Genomic DNA, 22313 nt, shown 5'->3' on the forward strand with positions numbered 1-22313 from the left:
CTCCTGTATGGGCACACACACACACACACACACACACACACACACACACACACACACACACCACAATCATACAAAAAAATCTTTTCTAAATGATTGCATGCTTGGATTACCATCTATGGTAAATTTAAATTTAAAGTACCTTTACAGACAGCCATGCTTGTGATCCTTGCTACTCAGGAGACTGAGATCTGAGGATAGCAGTTCAAAGCCAGCCCAGTCAGGAAAAGTCCAATAGACTCTTATTTCAAACTAACTGTAAAATGTCAGAAATGGAGCTGTGGCTCAAGTGAAAGAGCACTAGCCTTGATCACAAAACCTCAGGAACAGCAACCAGGCCCTGAGTTAAAGCCCCAGACTGGGATATATATATATATATATATATATATATATATATATATATATATACACACACACATGCATATATATGCATGTATATATATACATATATGCATGTATATATACATATATGCATATATATACATATATATGCATGCATATACGCACACACACACACACACATATATATATAATTCTAGGAGACTTAACTTGAGAGACTTGCACTACTATTAAATATCTGAATAGGCTCATGTAAATAAGTACCTTCTCATTAATCTTCCAGCTTATTACAATGAAGTTCTTTAAGACAACCTCAAGCTTTTGATGGATACTTAGAGAGAAAACCAGTGTGGTGTCTATCACTAAAAACTCACTGCAGGGGTACAGACATGACAGTGGAAGGCATACTATAAAGTTGGGGAACAAAATAACAGAGATGACAGACAATGGCTGAGTAAAGGCGGGAGAGTTCAGAGCAAAGGAGAAGGATTCAATGGAGCTCTTGAAACACAAACTCACAGGTCATAAAGTCACCAGTTTTTCTATTAAAATGTAGGGGAAACTGGGGTAATGTTCGCATTCATTTGCATAGGATGTTTTCCTCTGAAATAGCTCAAAATTGTTTAGGGTCATCTGAACAATGACTATCACTTTAGATCATCTGGTTGACTTGAAGGGACAATCTGCATGCCAAAGGTATTGCAGAGAAGCTGGACAGACGGCCTCAAGTGGATATCATATAATAAGCTTTTGAGAAGTGACACTTTCATTCTGTTTCCAGGGGCAGACTTCTGTGATGAGAAATAGGGGTAACCGATTACTCAGTGGCACCATTTGGTCCCAGAGAAGCACAGAGGAGCAATGTTTCTAGAAATTCAGCCTTGTTGTGAACAGATTGTACCCAAGTGACACTAAAAACTTTAAAACAAGAGGTATCTGACTGGAATGAATATCTGACTGGAATCAGGGACAGTTGACAGTCCCTAAACTAACTCATTAGGCATGAACGGATCATCTGTCAGAGAGTAATGACTATCAGGATGTGAGTTCTCGTTTTAATCCTTGATATTAATGTCCTTTCAGGAGGGTGGTTGTCATTGGATTTCCATCTGCCACAAAGAAAACCAGCAAATGAATTCATTTCAAAATGAGGGTAGAAAGTTGTTCCCAAACAGAAAGTGAAATGACAGCCATGGAGAATAAGAGCTAGTGTGGAACTGAAGCCTTCTCTTATCAAAACTCTCTTATTAAACCTAATGCACTTTTTTTTTATTAATACGCTTTTTTAAATTGTGAAAATACCATACAGAGGGGTTACAATTACATGAGCAAGGTAATGAGTACATTTCTTATCAAGCATTGTTGCCTCCTCCTTTGTTTCCCCTTTCCATCCCTTCCCATCTTCCCCCCCCAACTCCCCCTTCCACCCCCCCACTCCCCCCCCCCCCCCGTCCCTGCCAAAGTTGTAAAGCTCATTTTTCGACATAGCATCTTGTACATCTCATAGTTGCAATGGGTCCACCTGTATCCCTATTTAAATAATTTGTTTTTTTCCTTCCCCTCCCCAAATTATATCAACCTCAAATACAGTGAAAACAGGGGTTATGCCACGGGGAAGGGACATTCAAAGCAACAAAGAAATCATCTTATAAATGTGTTAGAAACAATCACAAGAAAGAAAAAAAAACATTAAGTCCTCATCTTGGGGTTATTGTTGTTGTTTTTACCTAGTGAATTTTTTTAAAGTTTTATTGGCAATAACAATGTCTGGGTAGCATGTTTAAACTTGGTCAAAAATTAAATGTTTAGACAATATATTTACTGTATTGAGCCTAGGAATAAAAGGCGGAAAATCTGAAATAGGAAACACAGCACTGATTTTCCTTAGAGCCTGCTTGTGATGCATAGCCTGTTAGTTAGATCTATGTCTCTCCAGTCATTCCTGTGACAGAAATTGCTGTGTGTCTTCAGCTTGCCAGACTCTTTAAGTATGACTTCATAAGCTCTATGGTTTAAGTTGTAGTTCAGTAAACTTTGTTGATGAAGGTTCAAGTAGTGACTCTTTTAGATTTACAAGTCACACAATTTTTTATTTTTTGTTGAAGAAATGTAAGGTTTTGTTTCATATTTTATTTTACTGTTCAAACTTATTTTAACACAAAAGTGGTCTCAGATAAAGCATGCATAAATAAATATTACTATTTTCCAAAACTTTATTTAGAGACTCTAAAATTTTGATATTATATATTTTTATATGAAAAATTATGAATATTATTTCATATTATAAATAATATGAAATATTATTACTGTTTTTTAAACCACTTAAAAATGCAAAAACTAAGGCTGAGTATGGTGGCTCATGCTCATAGTCCTAGCTGCTTGGAAGGCAGAAATAGATGGATTACAGTATTAGAGCAGTGAAGGCAAAAGCTTATCAAGGCCCTATGTCTATTAACAAGCTGTGCACAGTGGCTTATAGCTGTAATTTCAGCTACATGGGAAGCCAAGATAGAAGATCAAAGTCCAAAGTGGACCTAAAGCATAAAGTAGGAGACTGTCAGGAAAATAACTAATGTAGAAACATGATTCAAATGGTAGAGAGCTTGCATAGCAAGTACAAGGTACTAATTCAAGAGTAGTACTGCAAAATGAATGCATATACATATACATCCATGCATACATATATACATAACTATTCACAGCTCAGAGGCAGCTGATTAGCTTTGGCCCATGAACTACTGCTTTGCTATTGGTGGCCTAGGCTACAATAAAGAGTATATAATTGCTTAAAGATGTACAAAACTTCTGTACATCAGAGAGATGAAAGGGATTTCTTCTGGAAGAAGATATGGAGAAGGTGACATTTGAACTGCTTATAGGGTGGGATGTAAATGGGCACTTGGAAGATAAAAGGGAGCATTGTTTATGGCTACTGTAAGCACAACAGGTGTAAACCTTGGCTGTCCAGGAAGCCAGGGAGGAGGGGTGTTCTTGTTGCCACAAGCAGATATCCCTGAGTTTAGTCAAGGAGGAATACACTGTGTAGCAATGAATGAATAAGGTCAACCTAGTTAGAGCTCATGGGAGGGAATTGTGGGAGATAACGCTGGACAGACAGTGTGGGGCTAAAAGTAGAATTGAGCTTGAAGATTAGACATGAAATTAGACATTTGGAAATTCCTAAGTAGGTGGCATAGAATTGCTGCAATTTCTTAACAATAAAATGATATCATCACATACCAGGCATACCCATAACAACTGGGATCAGACTACTTGCAGAAGTCCAATAGACCATGGCAATATTTAGAGAGGATGAGAGGATCTGGGCTGAGTCCAGGCAGCAAGAACACAAAGGAAAGGAGAGATAAAAGACACATCAGAGCCAAAGAGTCAAAGGGACTTAACAATTGAATATAAAAGATAGGCTAAGAAAAATGGAAGTCAAAGGAAATGCCTAGTGACTCCATGCATATTCTATTTGTAAGTGAGAGATAAGAGGCAAGGGAAATCTGCAAACGCATATATAATTGAGATTTTACTTTTAATATACCTGGAAAAGAGATACAAGGTAGGATTTCTGTAGATCCTTCAGTATCTGTTTCTGTAGATAACCACAAATAATTCTGTGGCTAATTTTTTGTGCTGCTACTGGGGCTTGAACTCAGGGTGTTAACCTCAGATTGATAGAGATTGGCTAGCACTCTACGTGAGCCACACTTCCACCTCCTGTAGTTAAGTTTTTCTCTCTCTCTCTCTGTGTGTGTGTGTGTGTGTGTGTGTGTGCATGTCCTGGGGCTTGAACTCAGGGCCTAGGTGCTGTCCCTGAGCTTCTTTAGCTCAAGGCTAGTGCTCTACCATTTCAGCCATAGTGCCACTTCCAACTTATTATGAGTAGTTTATTGGAGATAAAAAGTCTCATGAACTGGGCTGGGAAGTTGGCTCAGTGGTAGAGCTCTTGTCTCGAATGCATGAGGCCCTGGGTTTGATGACTCAGCACCACATAAGCAGAAAAAAGCTGGAAGTGGCACTGTGGCTCAAGTGGTAGAGCGCTAGCCTTGAGCTGAAGAGCTGAGGGACAGTGCCCAGGCCCAGAGTTCAGACTCCAGGAATGACAAAAAATAAAGTCTCTTGAATTTTTCTGCCAAGGCTGGCTTCAAACAGCAATCCTCAGAACTCAGCTTCCTGAGTAGCTAAAATTACAGGCCTAAGCCACTTGCAGTTAACCTTTGAAAATATTTTTATTCCCTGGAACCTCAATATGAAGAGTTTTGAGTGCCTTTCTGTAACTATGGTTGAGGTGAATGTGTGTGTGTGTGTGTGTGTGTGTGTGTGTGTGTGTGTGTGTGTGAGAGAGAGAGAGAGAGAGAGAGAGAGAGAGAGAGAGAGAGAAAGAGAGAGAGAAGAGAGAGAAACAGAGAGAGAGAGGAGAGAGAGATAGAGAGAGAGAGAGAGTTGGGCCTATTTCTTCTATTTGTTTTCTTTGGAAACCAGTGGGATGCAACCCACTTTTGACTCATACAGTAGTTCTTAGTGCTTGCTGTGATGAGGGAAATAAACCCAACAGAGAACAAGGTACTGCCAGGACTGTCCTCTAGTGAGAATACTATTCAGGATCATTCTCAGCTCAGCTTGTATTAGCCAGTTAGCTCAATTATTGTCAAATTAAACACTTGATTCTTTTTTTTAAAAAAAACTTGCTCATTTCCTACAGAACATTTAGCATGATGTCAGATATCTTGAGATTAAAAGGAGGGGAGTATTATCCTTTTGAGGGATGAGAACAATATCTGGCCTGCAATAAGACCCTCAAGATTATTTGGTAAATTAGTTTAGATATGTATGGATCTTGTGTGCTTTTCAGCTGCACTTAGCTTTCTGCTTATATGGATAAGATGTTATAAAATCCAAATAACCCTTGCCCATTTCCTGTCAAGTTTCAGTGCTACAACTGATAAAAGTTGAATTGAGCTTCTTCTATACTCCTTAACTAATAAAATGGTATCTAAGCTATATTTTAAATCTTGTTCAAGTACAATTTCTCAGTAACTTTCTAAATACTGAGTTTTTGTTATTCTTGGAGAAACAATATATGAAGAAAGAAAGGGAAATAAGTGAGAAAAAATAGTAAGCAATTATAGCAGATGATTATAATAATTACCTGAAAGTACACACACACACACACACACACAAACACACACATTTTTAAAGAAACGTTCTAAAGTAATGAAGGGAGTCAAATCACATCCAGGAAAATAATTTAACCCTATTAAATTCTCTATTTACAGCTTTCATTTGTTCAACACCCTTCTTTCTGTGTTTAAGATAAGACTAAGCATTCTAGCCCTGAAGGGCCGTGTGCTATTTCTCTAAATCAGTGTACCAGAGAAACTGAGCTGTCTATCCGATAGTGGGGGTGTGGTGGGAGGAGGTTGCTGGGGAATGGTTGAGTGCTCGGAATAGTCCGGGCTGCTTCAGTGCAAAACCCATATGGAGCCCCAAATCAAACTGACATCTGTTCAGCATGCCAGCAGCAAGGGAACATGGGTTTCACTTTTTATAAAAATTTCCATTTTTTGCCTTGCTTTTTTCTTTGTGCATTAGCCCTTGAAATCGGTAAGTTTCTTTCATTCATCATTCTGTGGTACCTCTTCCCATGATCACTACATAACTTAACAAAATTGTAACAATACAATATGTTACATTAGACCATGTAGAACTATTTTATGGCATGTATTATGTATAATATAAATGATGTGTGTTGTGAGATTTTAGGCAAGAAAAGGACCAGGAAGAGAGGAATAAAAGATTCACAGGAAAGTTATTGGGGTACGCTCCCGGGCGAACTCCCTAGTCGGGATCAGAGAGGTCGCACTGAGTGTAGTTGTAGCAGAGCTTTTACAGGCAGGGTAAAAGCAGCACTTGTAGTGAGCAGGCAGGGATGGGGAGGTAGGGGTGTGGGCGCGGGGGTGGGGGGAGAGTGGGGAAGTGGATTTGTGCACGCATCTTGTTTTGCCAGTTTGAGCGGTCTTAGGCCAGTGCACTAGAAGAATGGTTGGCTCAGATGATGTTTTTGGTAGGGACGTGGTCTTTCTGGGCAGCAGCCTGCCCTTTTTCCCAGCTGCCTACTTCCTCCAGCAACCTGACACACACACACACACACACACACACACACACACTAATATATAATAGATCTCTCTATATAGTACACATATAAATATATAATATTTTAGGCTTCAAAATGGTAGATCAACCTGGCTGTGCCTCCAAGCACAGCCTTGCTACCTCTCCTGGGTAGAGATGATTGCATATTAGGGCTTTGACTACCGCAAGATTTCTAATTAAAGCACACTTGTGTTCCGGTTTTCCTTGTTTGTATCTTTGCCCACAGGCATTTTTTATGAGGTGTCTGGCTACTTGACCATCATGACAATACGAGACCCCACCCTGAGTAGGATGTGTCAGAATGCACATGACTCAGACACTGTCCACACACACCTAGATGGGGTTTTAGTACTGGTGGTCATTACTAGAAAATTAAACTTTTATTTTTCCCCCTTATTAGTGCTCTTGTAATTTGGCTTATATTTGTCTGCAAAACCAATAAAATTAAATACTCTTGAATTGAAATTGAATTTAAATAAAGGATACCTTGTTTCTGGGTTGACCAAGATTACTTTGCTCTATGAAAGATCCATTTTGTATAGAGTTATAGGAAAGTAGGTGGTCAGTTTTTCAATCCAGATATTTTGAGGCTTCACATAAAATTGTGATTACATACATTTAACAACTAAGGGAAAATCAGGAGGCACTGAAGACCTAAAAGTATACTTAGCTCTGTAATGACCTCTTAAGTAAATCATCTCCCTTTGCCACCTCCTAATAATGTAGTAATACTGTTATGAAGCTGAAGTTGTGAGAAAGTATGAAAGTATAATATAACATAATTTTGGACCAACGTTGGGTAGGCATGAAGAGAAAAATCATAAAACCAAAAAGCTTAAATTAGGGTTTGCTAATTTAAATTAGGGTTTGCATAGCATCTGCCTAGCAAGCATGAGTCCTACGTGAAAATCCAGTAATATCACAAACCTTAAAATCTTCAAATTAAAATAATACCTACTTGGTGTTGCTGCATTCTTATTTTACAAGATTAAGTATTTTACAAATAAAAAACAGAATAAATGCTAAGAATTCTGAAGGAGCATTTTTAATCATAGACTGTGAATCTGTGTTGCTACTGAAGACTTTTAGTTGAAAAAAATACATGTGATAGACCTTTCAGAATTATTGGAGATTTATATATATATATATATATATATATAGGATATATATATTGGATATATATCTATATAAGTATATAGATATAGATATATATCATCTATCTATCTATCTATCTATCTATCTATCTATCTATCTATCTATCTAGCTGTCTATCTATGTGATGGCATATCATTGTTATCATCTTTTCTCCCTACCTATGTTTTGTACAATGAACAAAATATTTGGGATGCTTTTTAATTCTTTTTTTTCCTTTCTGTCTTTAGGAGGTGTACAGATGTTCTGTGCTGCATAATCTTCGTTGTGTTTATTATAGGCTACATTGTCTTAGGACTTGTAGGTAAGTAAATAAAGTTATAGAGGATGCTTCATGTTTGCTAATGGAACAACTAAATCAATGTCACATTTTAAGTATTAATTCCTTTCTTCTAAAAGCCTTATGTTTGATGACTGTCTTCATGAAAGAAATGTACCTCAAAAGGATTAGTTGGGTAGCAGACACAAAACAAAATAAACACAAGGAGGTTAGTCAAATGCAAGCAAAAGATCCTCAAGTAAATATTATTGAAAAAATGGGGAAAAGCCATATGGTTTCATTTTTTATGTTTTATTTTACTTTTAAAATTCTATTAAGGAGCTGATTACATTAACATTGTTATTTAGTTATATAAACCAAGGTCTAAATCAATTCAGGTAATGTATAAACTTGTCTTTTTTTTATAAGAGAATTCAAGAGAACAGTTTTTAAGAATTTCACTAGATGATTCATTTGAATATAAGGAGTCTTGTTCTCCTTGCTCATAAAAAGGAAATATCCTCTTGCTTATTGTTACGAATCTTTCTATAAAGTAAAAATAAAGAGACTAAATACACAGGTTTCTTTTATTTGGGTCTTTCAAATTAAAAAAAAAAAACTACCAAAGAAATTGGAGAAGATAGCTTCTGTAAAAAAAGATTTTATAATATTTTTAAGGTTAGTCTACATTTTTTCTCCAGTGATGTAAGTTCTGTTCTTTAGATGTTGACTTGGGAAACCTTAATATGCTACTGTTTGGTGGGAGCGCTAGTACCATTGATGACTTGTGGTGAAGGTGGATAGAATGTCTTAACAGAAAGTTGTGCCCTACCTAGGGAACAATGGCACATACTTTTCTCCAGCCTTTGGTTATCTTCCAATAAAAGAAGTCTCGAGCATAGTATTTAAAAATAATTTCAGACTTAGAGAGCAAATAGGAAAATGGGAATGAGAGGAGAATATAAAATCATAAAATACAAAAACAAACAATACATTCCTAAGGTCTTCAGAAGATTCTCTTTCTTGATGGACAAAACCAAATTTATCCTTATAAAACCTCCGGGACATTCTTTGGTTCCTTTGTAGGTATTTTAACTTCTAAACATTAATGTACATGTATCACAATATACATCCTATCTTACACAAGAAGAATTTTTCTTTTTTCTTTTTTCTTTTTCTTTTTTTTTTTTTGTCGGTCGTGCAGCCTGAACTCTGGGCCTGGGTGTTGTACCTCAGCTCTTCAGCTCAAGGCTAGCGCTCTACCACTTGAGCCACAGCGCCACTTCCGGCTTTCTTCTTTTTGCTTATGTGGTGCTGAGGAATCGAACCCAGGGCCTCATGCATGCAAGGCAAGCACTCTACCACTGAGCCACCTTCCCAGCCACAAGCAGAATTTTTCATTTTCTAACTTTGGGACACTTTCTTGTCTGTGTAATTCTGATTATTTCATTTAACTTTTGTCATAGCATTGAAATTGTATAGGAGATGGACGATTTGGAGTCAGGCTGATCTATATTCACCTTATAGTTGATGGAATTAGCTTATTATTTAATCTTTTTCATCATCTGAAAAAAAGAACACCATTTGTCTTACAGAGCTCTTGTGAGGAGTATTTAAAATAACACTTAGCTCCTTAACAACCATATTTATTGATACTAAGTAATAATTTGCTTGCTACCATTGCATAAGTAACCTAGTTCTAATTTTACTACAGTCATTTTACTTTTTATTTTTATTTTTATTTGTTGTTGTTGTCGTCGGTTGCGGGGCCTGAACTGTGGGCCTGGGAGCTGTCCCTCAGCTCTTCAGCTTCAGGCGAGTGCTCTACCACTTGAGCCACAGTGCCACTTCCAGAGTTTTCTGCTTATGTAGTGCTGAGGAATTGAACCCAGAGCTTCAAGCATGCAAAGCAAGCACTCTACCACTGAGCCACCTTCCCAACCCCTACAGTCATTTTAAATGAGTTAACTAGACTGCTTCATTTGCAACATGCAGTTCTGGTTGATAAAGTATGAATAAACACAGGATCTTCCCAAAGATTTCAAGCTTTTATCAGAATCTTTCCATCAGGAGGCTAATTCCTCAAGTATATAAGTCTCTGCCATATATTTAAGCCAGTCTGATATAACCAGAGAGAAATATCCTTTATATTTATACAGAGAGATCCCATGCTGACAAAATAGAGGAATGAAAGCTATCATTCCTCCTGAAGCCAGACAAGAAATTCTTCTTTTTGTTCAAGGTTTACAGAATAATCAGTTTGTCAGTTTTTTAATTCACAGACTCAAAAGTTGCAGGACAAATGGTTTCCAAAGAAAAACTCTGTTACCCCAAGTTAATATTGATTCCACTACTTGGAAAAAAATGACACAAAAATTCACTAAATCTGTATGTACTTTCCTCAGGCCTGAACTACAAAATAGCCTAATGGCTAGTTCTGAAGTATGAACTTCACTCTTCAATCATGTTTCATGCTGAACTAAAAGGAGCACAAAGGAAAATAGTTGGCTGGAGTTTCTAGTGGTATTAATATCATTATTTATTAACATTATTATTCAATATCATTATTTATTAAGAAAGAACATGTACCATCACTTGAAGAAAGATGATATTAAATCATTTTCATTGGCATGAGATATTTTGGTGTTTTGGGGTTTTTTTGCCATTTTTGTTATAGCAAGACCTTCACAGACTTACCTTTTGTCCAGGATCTTTTCATAAGTGTTACCACAAAAGAGTCAAATTTCTCAAAGAAACCGTTCTTGGCATTTTGAGGAGAATATGCCAGCTAAGGCAATACTCCAATGCAAGTAAGGCCCTTAATTTTCAGCCATGAAAAGCAGAATCTTAGTTCAAGTGGATGGGGTGAAATCTGGGTAGCAGGTAATCAAATCTCCTTGAAATATCTAGCTAACATTTATGGTAATAGGCCTCTTTTGTCCTACATCCCTGTTGGTGACTGTTCAGTTATTGTACTAGCTAGAAAAAAAGAGTATTTACTATGCCAATTATTCATTGCCATCCTTGTGCTAACATGATGTATACAAGAATAGCACAATTTTAACATTTATTTTATTTTCTCTCAAAATGGATTTCCGGTTGAGCAGGTTAATTCATTGTTAAATTTATTTAGATAGAACTGCTTGAAGTTGGAGCACAAAGTTTGTTTTGGTTTTGGCTTTTAATCTTTCTCAGAAGTAATTAACCTTATTAGCTGAAAAGATAGGAAGTTCACAAGAATATTAATGTGAGCAAGCACAAAACTGTCAGCATGCTTTGCAAAGCCCAAACCTAATGGAGAAACCTCTTTATAGGGTTCCTAGACAAGGGGCTCAGCTGGATTCCCAGGAGTTAATTAGCTCTATTGGAAAGATGAATGAACATTTGACTGCGTGAGAGACCTCAAGGGAGAGCTATAATTCCTGTCCAAAGATTCCTGATCCCTACATTGTGAGCAAAATCTGTGAGCAACAATTGATAAGCAGAACAAAATTTAGTTCATAGAAGTAGTATTTCTGGCTTAGCAAGACCTAACATTTAGACATTTGTTTAAAGACTTAGAGGCCCTTAGATCTTGGAATTTTGTGAGAATGTGAGGGAAACTGTAATTGCAAGAAAGAGGGAAAGGCATGTTGATTCGTTGCAGTGCAAAGTTTGGCAACACTATCTTTTACAGTGAGGTGGGAAGTACTAAAGATACTCAATTAATTCAGTGGTACAGCTGAAGGGATCATCCTTAGGAGAGGAACCAACCCTAAGAGTCTCTTCCACATCTACGCTAATACCAGTAATGAGATCTGGGCCTTGAGCCAGAATCTGATGCCATAACTAAAGGTGGCTTCTTAGCATTTAAAAGGAATATTTGTATTTGGAAGGAATGGAAGAAAACTTATGACCAAATTGAGGATTATGGAACTTTTACCATAATGCAGAAAATTCTTTGTCATTTCTCTCAATCTATAGGTAGAACCTGTGCCCCTTTCTCTTTGAGTCTGGTCAAGCTGGTGAGTGCTTCCTAGGGTAGATAAATAAAGGATGCTAGAGCAGACCAGTAAAAGATTTCCATGAGCAAGTAATTTATAGATCAATTTGAAGGATTAAGTATAATTCTGCCTAAATACTTTGTAGAATGAAGTAGAAAATAAAGTACTTCTATTAATAATACAGTGTGGTCAAATTTGACCTTATATTTCTAGGAGCAATAACAAAATCATATATCTGCTTTTCCATTCATTACTTAAGGAAATCCATCTTATAATACTCTTTCTGACCTGAACTGTCCCAAGACACCAGGGAGGGATCTATCATATTTCTAATTTCTATATGAAGAGAGACTTTATAATGTCCTTGAGCATTTTACCCTGTGGAATCATTGATCTTCTGAACTGTTTACTATTGTGTTGGCTTCCTGTATCAGGATTAAAGATTATGTTTTGTAGTAGTTGTTGTTGTTGTTGTTGGTCATGGGGCTTGAACTCTGGGCCAGAGTATTGTCTCTCAGCTCTTCAGCTCAAGGCAAGCTCTCTAGCACTTGAGCTATAGTGCCACTTGCAGTTTTCTGGTGGCTTATTGGAAAGACTCTCACGGACTTTCCTGCCGGGGCTGGCTTTGAACCTCGATCCTTAGATCAGCCTCCTGAGTAGTTAGGATTACAGGTATGAGCCACCCAGTGCCTGGCTGATTATGCCATTTTTTAAGTCTTTAAACAATGCTTAGCAATTGCTTCCCAATGCATATTAGGCATGGAGTAGCTGTACGGAAGATGGCTTTCTGCTCTCTCAGAACCAGCCCAAATATCCAGTCTTCATAACATGTTAGTTGTCTTGGAGAGTATTTTAATTTCATTTTGACAAACAGACCTGAGGGATCAATCTATTCTCTCCTAAGCGAAAATCATAGGGAGAAATGTCTAAGGCCTTGTTTTTTTTCTTCTCTTGAAGCAAATTGGTCTTTCCCTGTCCCAAGGGATAGGATGAAAGGAGAAAACCCATGTTTTGAAACTGAGACAGGCCACTCAAATGAACTATAGAATGACTAGCGATAGAAGTAATATATTATAGGAATTCACATACCTTCTGTCTATTTGGAACAAAAATAAATCTACCTACATCAGATTACTACTTCAAAATTTTGTTTTAATATTGGCTGTTTTGCACCTGTAATTATCAGCAATCAGGAAGTTGAGGCAGAATGACAAACTTGGGGTACTGAGACACATATGTAATAAAAAGGAAAAACTAAGCCCTCAAAAAACAAACAAAAATAAGTAAATAAGACAAAGTAAAATCATTTCCCCCTCAATTTTTTAAATGTAAAAATTTTCTAGTTCTATTATTTAAAACATTACTCTATAAATTTAATGAAAAGTATATTGTATCTAAATAAGATAACCACCCTTTACTTATAAGTAAATATTGACAAATTAAATTATGGAACTTGGGCTGCCTTATGTTTTGAAGTATTGGGTCTAAAGGAAACATCTCATATTTGACTGTAATTTGAGCGGATATTTTAGTACTGAGTGAAATTTTGACTGTCTGTTATGTCCTGTTCCATGTATGCATTGCAGATGATTTGACATGGTGTTCAGCCTGGGAGAACTAATTTATGTTTAAGGACACGACCCTAAGCTCACCATTGGCTGGAAGGGGCCACCTGTGAAATGACAAACAACATTTTTTTCTTATCTAGGCAACTGGATGCGGGGCAGCTTCCAAAATGGTTCTATAAGCAGCAGTGTCATCAACACAGATTTTCAAATTCGGTATCATGTGTCCTATTATCTGCTTCATTGCATTTGTAAATTGCTTGCGTTAAAAAGCCATAAGCACAATTTGGCAGGCCTGTTCCTCACATGCTAAAACAGTTAAAATGTACCTTTAAGGGATACAGAATAGTGATGTGAAAGCCAACATTCCCAACCAGCAAGTGTTTGGGGAATGCCTTAGCAGCCCCAAACAGATTTGCAGTTAATTTTTAAGTGTCAGTGCAAGTGGTTGGTCTAATCACATTTTCTCCTTGACAGAGGGTTTTTAATGGCTGTGACTTCTTGACACAGCCCTAGAACACAACAGGAACATGTTCTGTAAATGTTTGAAAATGAGAGATAATGTTAGATAATAATACTTTCTCCTAGTAATGCAGTGGCGTATATTTCCTTGATATGAGTGAAGAGGTAATTTGCATGATTAAAGTTTGCACCCATCTCTTACCAACCTTTAGTTATTTACTGTGAATTTCCCCAACAAGATTTACAAATGATCTTTTTTCTCTTATTCCTTTGCATGCATGTGTATGTAGTATATATCAGCTTCACTTTAAGTGACCTATTAAAGTTATTTCTAAAACAAAATCAAGGGAATAGGATGACCTATCCAATCTGTATTATGTAACTTTGTTATTTCATTTTATTCGCTATCATAACCCAGGAGATAAAATTCTAGAGCTTGTGGTCTTGACCACTAAGGTCTACTGCTTTTAGTTTAGCAAGAAGAGGAATGAAAGTTCCTTAAATAATGAAAGTTACTGGCATGGTTACTATGACATTTTCTGAACACTTCCTGTCACTCCTTTCTTTCACTACCCTGTTATTCCATACTGAGTTGGGCTTAAATAAGCAAAAGCAAACAAAGATCATAAACACTGCAGTGTTGTTACCAGGTCAGTTGGCAGCATTGTCAATGATTGTTTATGAACATTAGACTTCACACAGGCCAATCAGGATGATTTATATTGTCCTTAAGAATATGCTAAGAAATAGTACCATGCTATGGTCATTAGAGTTTTATAAGGTGTGTTATTTCAATATCCTGAGTCTGCAGATACCCATCATAAAGTATGGCTCTTTTAGGGAATGAGAAATGAATAAAAATATGATAGATATTCAATATAAATAAATAAATGAGAGTCTGACAATATGCTAGACTAGAAATATATTATAAAGGGATTTTTTTTTTAGCCTGGTGCTTTGCTCAGTGCCGAATGCTCTAACTACAATCCTAAGACAAAATTTTTTAAAGTTAACTTTATCTCAGGAACAAGTGAAAATAGATAGCAGATACTATATAACAGGTTAGGCCCTAAGGAATACTTCAAGTTAAGTTGAGGATTACATGTGTTAAATCACTTGGTAAAAGACAAAAATATATAAAAATCCTAGCAATTGTAACTAAGTTTAAGGTACAACAAAAAAAATAAAATGGAAAATATTAGTTTTATAATAATTATGAATATTTAAGTTGAGAAAGAGAAAGATTAACTACTTGGTTCAAGTACAAAAAAGATACTAATCAAGGTATATAACGAGTAGTTATCAATTTCTACATAACAAATGACTTTCAAACTGGGACATTAAGAAATACTTTCTTTGCAATTCGTGTGGTCAGGAATTTGAGAGCAGGTTGGACGTATAGTTCTCCGTGAAGTTGTGTTCAAGATGTGAGCCAAGGCTGCAGTTAACTGAAGGCTGACTAAGGTGGAGGATTTGCCCTTAGAATGGTTCACTCATATGGGTCTGGCCAATAAACTTCAGATCAGACAGCCATCAATCATGGCTCTCCTGTAGGACTGTCTGAATATCCTCATGGCATGTCAGTTGGCTTTCCCTACAGTTAATGATGAAAGAAAGAAAAAGAACAAAGAGAAAGCTGTAATGTCTTTACTGTCCACTCTTACAAGTCACTGGATGTCATTTCTGCTCCTTCCTATTCATTTGAAGCAAGTGAGCAAGTACAGTTCATATTCAAAGAGTGAGAGATTAATGACCACTTTTGAAGAAGAAATATCAAGTAACCCATATATTTGAAAGCCACTATAGATGGTGATCAGCTGAATCAAAGTAAATGAAATTTGTGGATAGCAAAACCTCCATGATAGCCATCTGGGAGAGAAAAAAAAAACAATGTGGAATCTCTCTCTTTTCTCTCTCTCTCTCCTTATTTTTGAAGAGCGTGACTATACCTCTTTCCAGTGGCTTTAAGCTACAGTACCATTAATGCCTAGGGAAAATCTCAGAAAATTTATATTGAGGTTTGCTTGGTCATGGTGTTTGGGTGGGGTTCTATTGACATATAATGGGTCAGAGCCAAGGAAGACAGCTTATAATATTTAGAACAGCTTAGCAAAAAAGTGACTGACTGTGCTTCCTGTCTGACTTACCTATGTCTCACTGATGATTTAAATATTTGAAAAAAAATGGTATTTCTGTTTTAAAATTACAGAAGTGTGGCGCACTAGTGGCACTAAGATGTGAGGATAGAGGTTCAAAGCCAGCTCAGTCAGGAAAGTCAGTGAAAGATTCTATCTCCAATTAACCACCAAGAGTTAGAATTGGAACTGTGATTCAAGTGGTAGAGCACTACCCTTGAGCAAAAAAACAAAAAAGCTCATGTATAGATAGAGCCTAGGCCCTGAGTTCACACCCTAGTATTGGCAGAAAAAGTAAAATAAAATTATAAAAGTTATTTGTGCATGACTTTAATGAATACCAAGAGAAACTAGAAGAGGACTGTGCTTTTTTTGTGAGCAAAGCTTGTTACTTAGAAAACATCACTTGTGATATTTGAGGTTTTTATAAGATACATCTTCTAATTAACTTTGTGATATTTGTTATGATTCTACCTATTGGGGGGAGTACCTGATTAGTTTACTCTGTCTTCTAGATTAGGCATAGCTGAATTTTTGCATACTGTTGTTGATAATCATTAATCATTAACTGGATTTCTATATTAAAAATGTTAATTATATTGACTCTTAAGAAAAACAGATATGTTGTATTATTAGTAACTTATTTTAAATAACAGTCATTAATGGGACATTATAAAATGGGACACTGGTAAATATTTGCCATAAAAATGTTAACATAACAATGAAACCTGTTGATCAATAGAGGGTTGGGGATGGGGGATTTGTGACCAGGGGTTGGGCTAAGAAGGAGAATGAATGAGGTTTGGTACATTCTAAGTAGATTACTTGCAGCTATGAAAATAGAAAACTGAAAGCTGGGTGCCAGTGGTTCATGCCTGTAATCCTAGCTACTCAGGAGGTTGAGATCTGAAGATCACAGTTCAAAGCCAGCAGGAAAATTGTGAAACGCTTATCTCCAATAAACCACCAGAAAGCCAGAAGTGGCGCTGTAGCTCAAGTGGTAGAGAGCTAGTCTTGAGCTGAAGAGCTGAGGGACAGTGCTTAGGCCCAGAGTTCAAGCCCCATGACCGACCCCCCCAAGAAAAAGAAAGAAAGAAAACTGAAACCTATTGAAGCTATTTTGGGAAGGAAAAGGAAGGCAGACAGTGAGAGAGGGCGTGAAAATGATTGGAATACATTGCTAATGTGTGTGTATGTGCATAGAAAGGCAACAATGAAATTCTCATTATAGAACTAATTTTTTCAAAAAGGGGAAAATGATGTGATAGCTCAGTGGTAGTCCGAGGTCTGCTCCCCAGTACCACCAAAATAAAAAAAATAAAAAAGATGTGTTATGTATGATTGCCTTGAGAAAAACTGTTCTACAAACTGGTGATGCCATTACAGTTACTTACATTATCAAGTCTTTGACATTAAATCATTCTGTGAGAGAAATGTTTTGAACAGCCTTATCTGTCTAGAAAAACGTAATATGAACAACAACATGTAATGTTAATCTTTAATAATGCTTTTTGTCACTTCAAATGTAGTCAATATAAAATTATGAAGATGTACTTTTTGTTCATAGCGTTTTTACATTAAGTCTTGTGTTTTTGTTGTTGTTGTTGTTTTTGTTTTTGTTTTTTGTCAGTCATGGGCCTTAAACTCGGCCTGAGTGCTGTCCCTCAGCTCCTTCAGCTCAAGGCTAGCGCTCTACCACTTGAGCTACGGCGCCACTTTTGGTTTTCTTATGGCTTATGGGAGATAAGAGTTGGGCTCAAATGATCACAAACAAGACCATTCTAAAGCTACCAACACAACTATGTTTATTGCAGCATTATTTACCATAGCTAGGATATGAAACCAACCCAGATGGCCCTCAGTAAATGACTGGATCAAGAAAATGTGATAAATATACACAATGGAATTGTATGCCTCCATCAGAAAGACTGACATTGCCCCATTTGTTAGGAAATGGAAGGACTTGGAAAAAATTATATTAAGTGAAGTAAGCCAAGCCCAAAGAAACATAGGTCCCATGGTTTCCTTTATTTGCAATAACTAGTATATGTCTGAGACAAGCAGAAACGGTCAGATAAGTGATGTTAGGTGAACTGAACCCAAGATAAGGATTCAAATGTGTTTTCTTTCTTGCTATTGTTTCTAACATATTTATAAGATGATTTCTTTGTTGCTTTGTATGTCCCTCCCCCATGGTATAACCCCTATTTTCACTGTATTTGATGTTGGTATAATTTGTGGAGGGGAAGGGAAAAAACAAATCGTTTAAATAGGGATACAGGGGGACCCATTGCCACAATGAGATGTACAAGACGTTATGTTGAAAAACGAACTTTGGTGGGGAGCGAGATGGGAAGGGACAGGAAGGAGAAACAAAGGAGGAGGCTACAATGCTTGATAAGAAATGTACTCATTAACTTGCCCATGTAATTGTAACCCCTCTGTAGGGTATTTTCACAATAAAAAAAAAGAGTTTCATGGACTTTCCTGCCCAGGCTGGCTTTGAACCTCAATTCTCAGATCTCAGCCTCCTGAGAGTAGCTAGGATTACAGGCGTGAGCCACCGGCACTCGGCTTGTGGTTTACTGTTTAATTTAAATTTTATTACAAAGGTGATGTACAGAGGAGTTACAGTTACATAAGTAAAGTAATGAGTACATCTTTTTGAACAGTGTTAACTCATCCCTCGTTTTCCCCCACTTTTCCTCCTTCTGACTCCCCTCCCCTCAAGTTATGAAGTTCCTTTCCAACATAGTGTCTAGTGAGTTTCACTGCTGAATTGATTCACACTTTGTTCTACTGTTTCTGTGATTCCCTTTCCTGTCCCCAAATCAGACAAACATATACACAAGACAAAGGGTACAGAAATAGAAAACAGTGACATTTGGGGATAAACCAAAGGGGAAAAAAGAAAGAAGAAAAAAATAACTGCAAACAGTACATTTTTTTTAAAAAAAGAAAAACCCTTGTTTCCATTTCTTGGAGTTCATTTCAATAAGCATCATTTTATATAGTCATATACACATAGCTATTGAGCCATTGTGATCATCTCCTAAGGATATCCCATGCACATTTTAGTTATTACAAATGAAGGAAACCATGAAGCCTATGTTTCTTTGGGTCTGGCTTACTTTGCTTAATATAATTTTTTCCATGTCTTTCCATTTCCTTACAAATGGGAGCAATGCCATTCTTTCTGATGGAAGCATAGAATTGTGTATATATATCAAATTTTCTTGATCCATTCCTCCACTGAGGGGCATCTGGGTTGGTTCCATATCTTAGCTATGGTAAATAATACTGCCATGAACATGGTTGTGCTGGTGGTTTTAGTGCAGGCTGGTTTGTGGTCATTTGGGTAAATGTCCAGAAGTGGGATTGCTGTGTCACAGGGAAGCTCTATGTTTAGCCTTTTGAGGAACCTCAATACTGCTTTCCAGAGCAGTTGAACAAGTTTACATTCCCACCAACAGTTTAGTAATGTTTCCTGCCACATCCCTGGCAGTTTCTGTTATTATTAGTTTTCTTAATAATTGCCATTCTAACTGAGGTGGGGTAGAATCTCCATGTTGTTTTAATTTGCATTTCTTTTATAGACAGAGATGTTGAGTATTTCTTCTTGTGTCTATTGGAAGTCTATCTTTAAGTCTTCAGACCACTTATTAACGGGGTTGTTGTTTCTTTGAGGATTTGTTTTTGGGAGGTTTAAGTTTTTGATCTCTAAGTATATTCTAGATATGAGGCCTTGTGTGATGCATAGACCGTCTCTTATTCTGTCAGCTTTCTATTTATCTTGCTAGCAATGTCTTTTGCCATGCAGAAACTCTTCAGTTTGATGGATATGCTTCATTTCTAACAAGCCATTCCTAGTGCTTAGTAGACAGGTGGCTAGTAGCTGTTATATTGGATGACATACTTTCAGATATTCCATGAATAGAGAAATTTCACTAAGAGAGTAAAATGTAAGAACTACCCTGCTTTATGAACAGGGTCAAAAATGACTGTACATCTCTTTTTCCTCCTCTTTTTTGCAGCTTGTAGCTCAAAATAATGATGCTCAAACACACACCATCTGTAAGGCAGCTTCTGTGCTTGAGATAGAGAGTGTAAGGACAGCTCAGCTCAGTAAACATGGTCACTGGCCTGCCACAACATAAATCTAGAACATCAAGAAGAATTCTTTCCTTGACACCTCTACCTTCATCTTCTCTTTTGTCCCCAGATCCCTCCTGAGCCATACTCCCTACCCCTCCAAGTATAAACCTCTTTTCCTCGAATAACAAAGGCTCCAAAATTGCCTGTGCCATCTCTTTTCCTATATTGTGTATCCATCCTTTTACTGACCATCATTTCACTTCTTGTTTTTCACTGTGATGGCTTTTGTGATGCTGTGACAGCTTTAAGTTTTAGTTTTAGTCCATGGTTGGCTGGCTGTATTGCTTTGGTTCTGAGTGAGGTTGAACATCATGGCAGGGAATGTATAGTGAAGCAAAGTAGCACACTGGTGGAAAAGAAACAGAAAGAAGGAACAAGGACATAGCCCCCAGTAACACTGAGAAGTGAGCTACTTCCTTCAACTGGACATCACCACCAAAAGTTTCCATCACTTCCCAATAATGCCATCAAATTAATAATATACTTGTGTGTTAATTCAGTGATTAGGTTAGAGATCTCATGACCAACCTTTGAAAATGCTGCATTAGGTCCAAAACTTTGAACACAAGTAAGTGCCTTTTGGGAAGATATCTCCATAACACTCACTGTTAACAACCTCATACCTAATCTATCCTAAGCAGCCAGAATTATTGCCACTATACTCTAGTGGTTAAAATCATGGGCCGTAGAGAGCAACAAACCTAATAAAAAAGCTCTAATTTGATCATTTAAAAGCTGTGTGATATGGGGAAATAAAGTCATCTAATAGATAGAGTTTAGGTAAAAATAATCCCTACGTCTGAGTGTTACTGTAAGACTCATGAGTCAGATGAGACAATGGGTATGATAAACATAGCACAGCCCAAGACATGTTATAAGTGATATATGGAAGCTCTTATTAATAGATTATTTCTGCTCCATGCCCAAACCCTAATTTTTTTCAAAGTCCTTTTCAAGTTTGAGGTCAAAAGCTTTATTCTGTTCTTTTCATCTTGTTCTTGAGAACTCCAACATAAATATGTACTGATGTGAACTCCTAGTACAAGACAGATAGTGATTACTTAGTAAATTCTCTAATTAATTAATTGATGATTTAAAACAGAAAGGGCCAGGGAGAAACCTAGGAGAGGATGTTGCTGGTACCAAGCCCCCCCTCCCTCAAAACAAAACTAAGTTTGTTTGCAGTTATGGTGGACAAATTCTCAGTGCTTGCTGACATACATGCTCTCTATAGTTCTATACAAGTTTCTAGGGGCAACCACAATTGCCCATCACACTATTCTGTTCATTAACACATCCATTATAGACCTTAATGCTTTCCCTGAGCCACTTCCCTTACACTAATTTAAGTTTCTTAGAGCTTCTTCCCACATAAACTACCCACATCAAAATCCTTATCTCAGATTTTTGGGGGAACCAAGAAAAAGTCAGTACTAATACCACTATCTCCATATTGGACACCAAATATCACGTTAGGTCTTCTACTTGCATTATCTTCTTTCATATTCTCAACATTTTTATGGGTTGGGGCATTGTCATTTCCATTTTCTTAACAAATTAGGAATCTAAAACTCAAATATTTTGTTCAGGATTACAGATAATAAGTAATCCCAGGGGCTACTTCTGAGCTAATAATTAGACAGAGGATAGAACATTTTAGGATAAAACTATAGTAAGTATATTATTGAAAGTAGAATCAGAGAAAATTTGATCTTTCTTTTGGATTTAGCCAACATTTGACAAAATTAAGATACAGAAACAATTTGTTACACTGTCCAGGGTAACAATGATCAAGATGCATTGCAGTCATAAACTGACATGTTGGATTGAAACCACTTCACACAACTCCTTAAACATAATAAAAAATGTAAAATGACAGTAGGATGTCACTTAAATACTTTTTTTATAGCTCATTTTCTTTATTCTTGGAAATAAAGACCAGAAGATATGGCAGTAAAGAGCTACCCAAATGACTCTCATTCCATAAGAAAGTTTGAGAAAATGAACAGGATGTGGCCTCTATGACCCTGGAGAGAGAATTACACAAAGGAGACCTTTCTGGGTACTTAGGCACTGAACAGAAATATTTGGTTTGATGAAAAAT

General features: G+C 36.9%; 1 protein-coding gene across 1 annotated transcript in view; it reads left to right on the forward strand.

Annotated features, from left to right (window-relative positions):
• The window catches only part of Slc44a5 (solute carrier family 44 member 5), a 282321-nt gene that overhangs the window by 207959 nt on the left and 52049 nt on the right, over positions 1 to 22313 (forward strand). Inside the window, exon 4 of the mRNA XM_042685519.1 lies at positions 7881 to 7954. Within this exon, the coding sequence (XP_042541453.1) occupies positions 7881 to 7954 (74 nt within the window). The remainder of the gene's footprint in view (positions 1 to 7880; positions 7955 to 22313) is intronic.

This window comes from Dipodomys spectabilis, unplaced genomic scaffold (genome assembly GCF_019054845.1).
Source record: "Dipodomys spectabilis isolate Male_0828 unplaced genomic scaffold, ASM1905484v1 ptg000002l, whole genome shotgun sequence".
NCBI lineage: Eukaryota > Metazoa > Chordata > Mammalia > Rodentia > Heteromyidae > Dipodomys > Dipodomys spectabilis.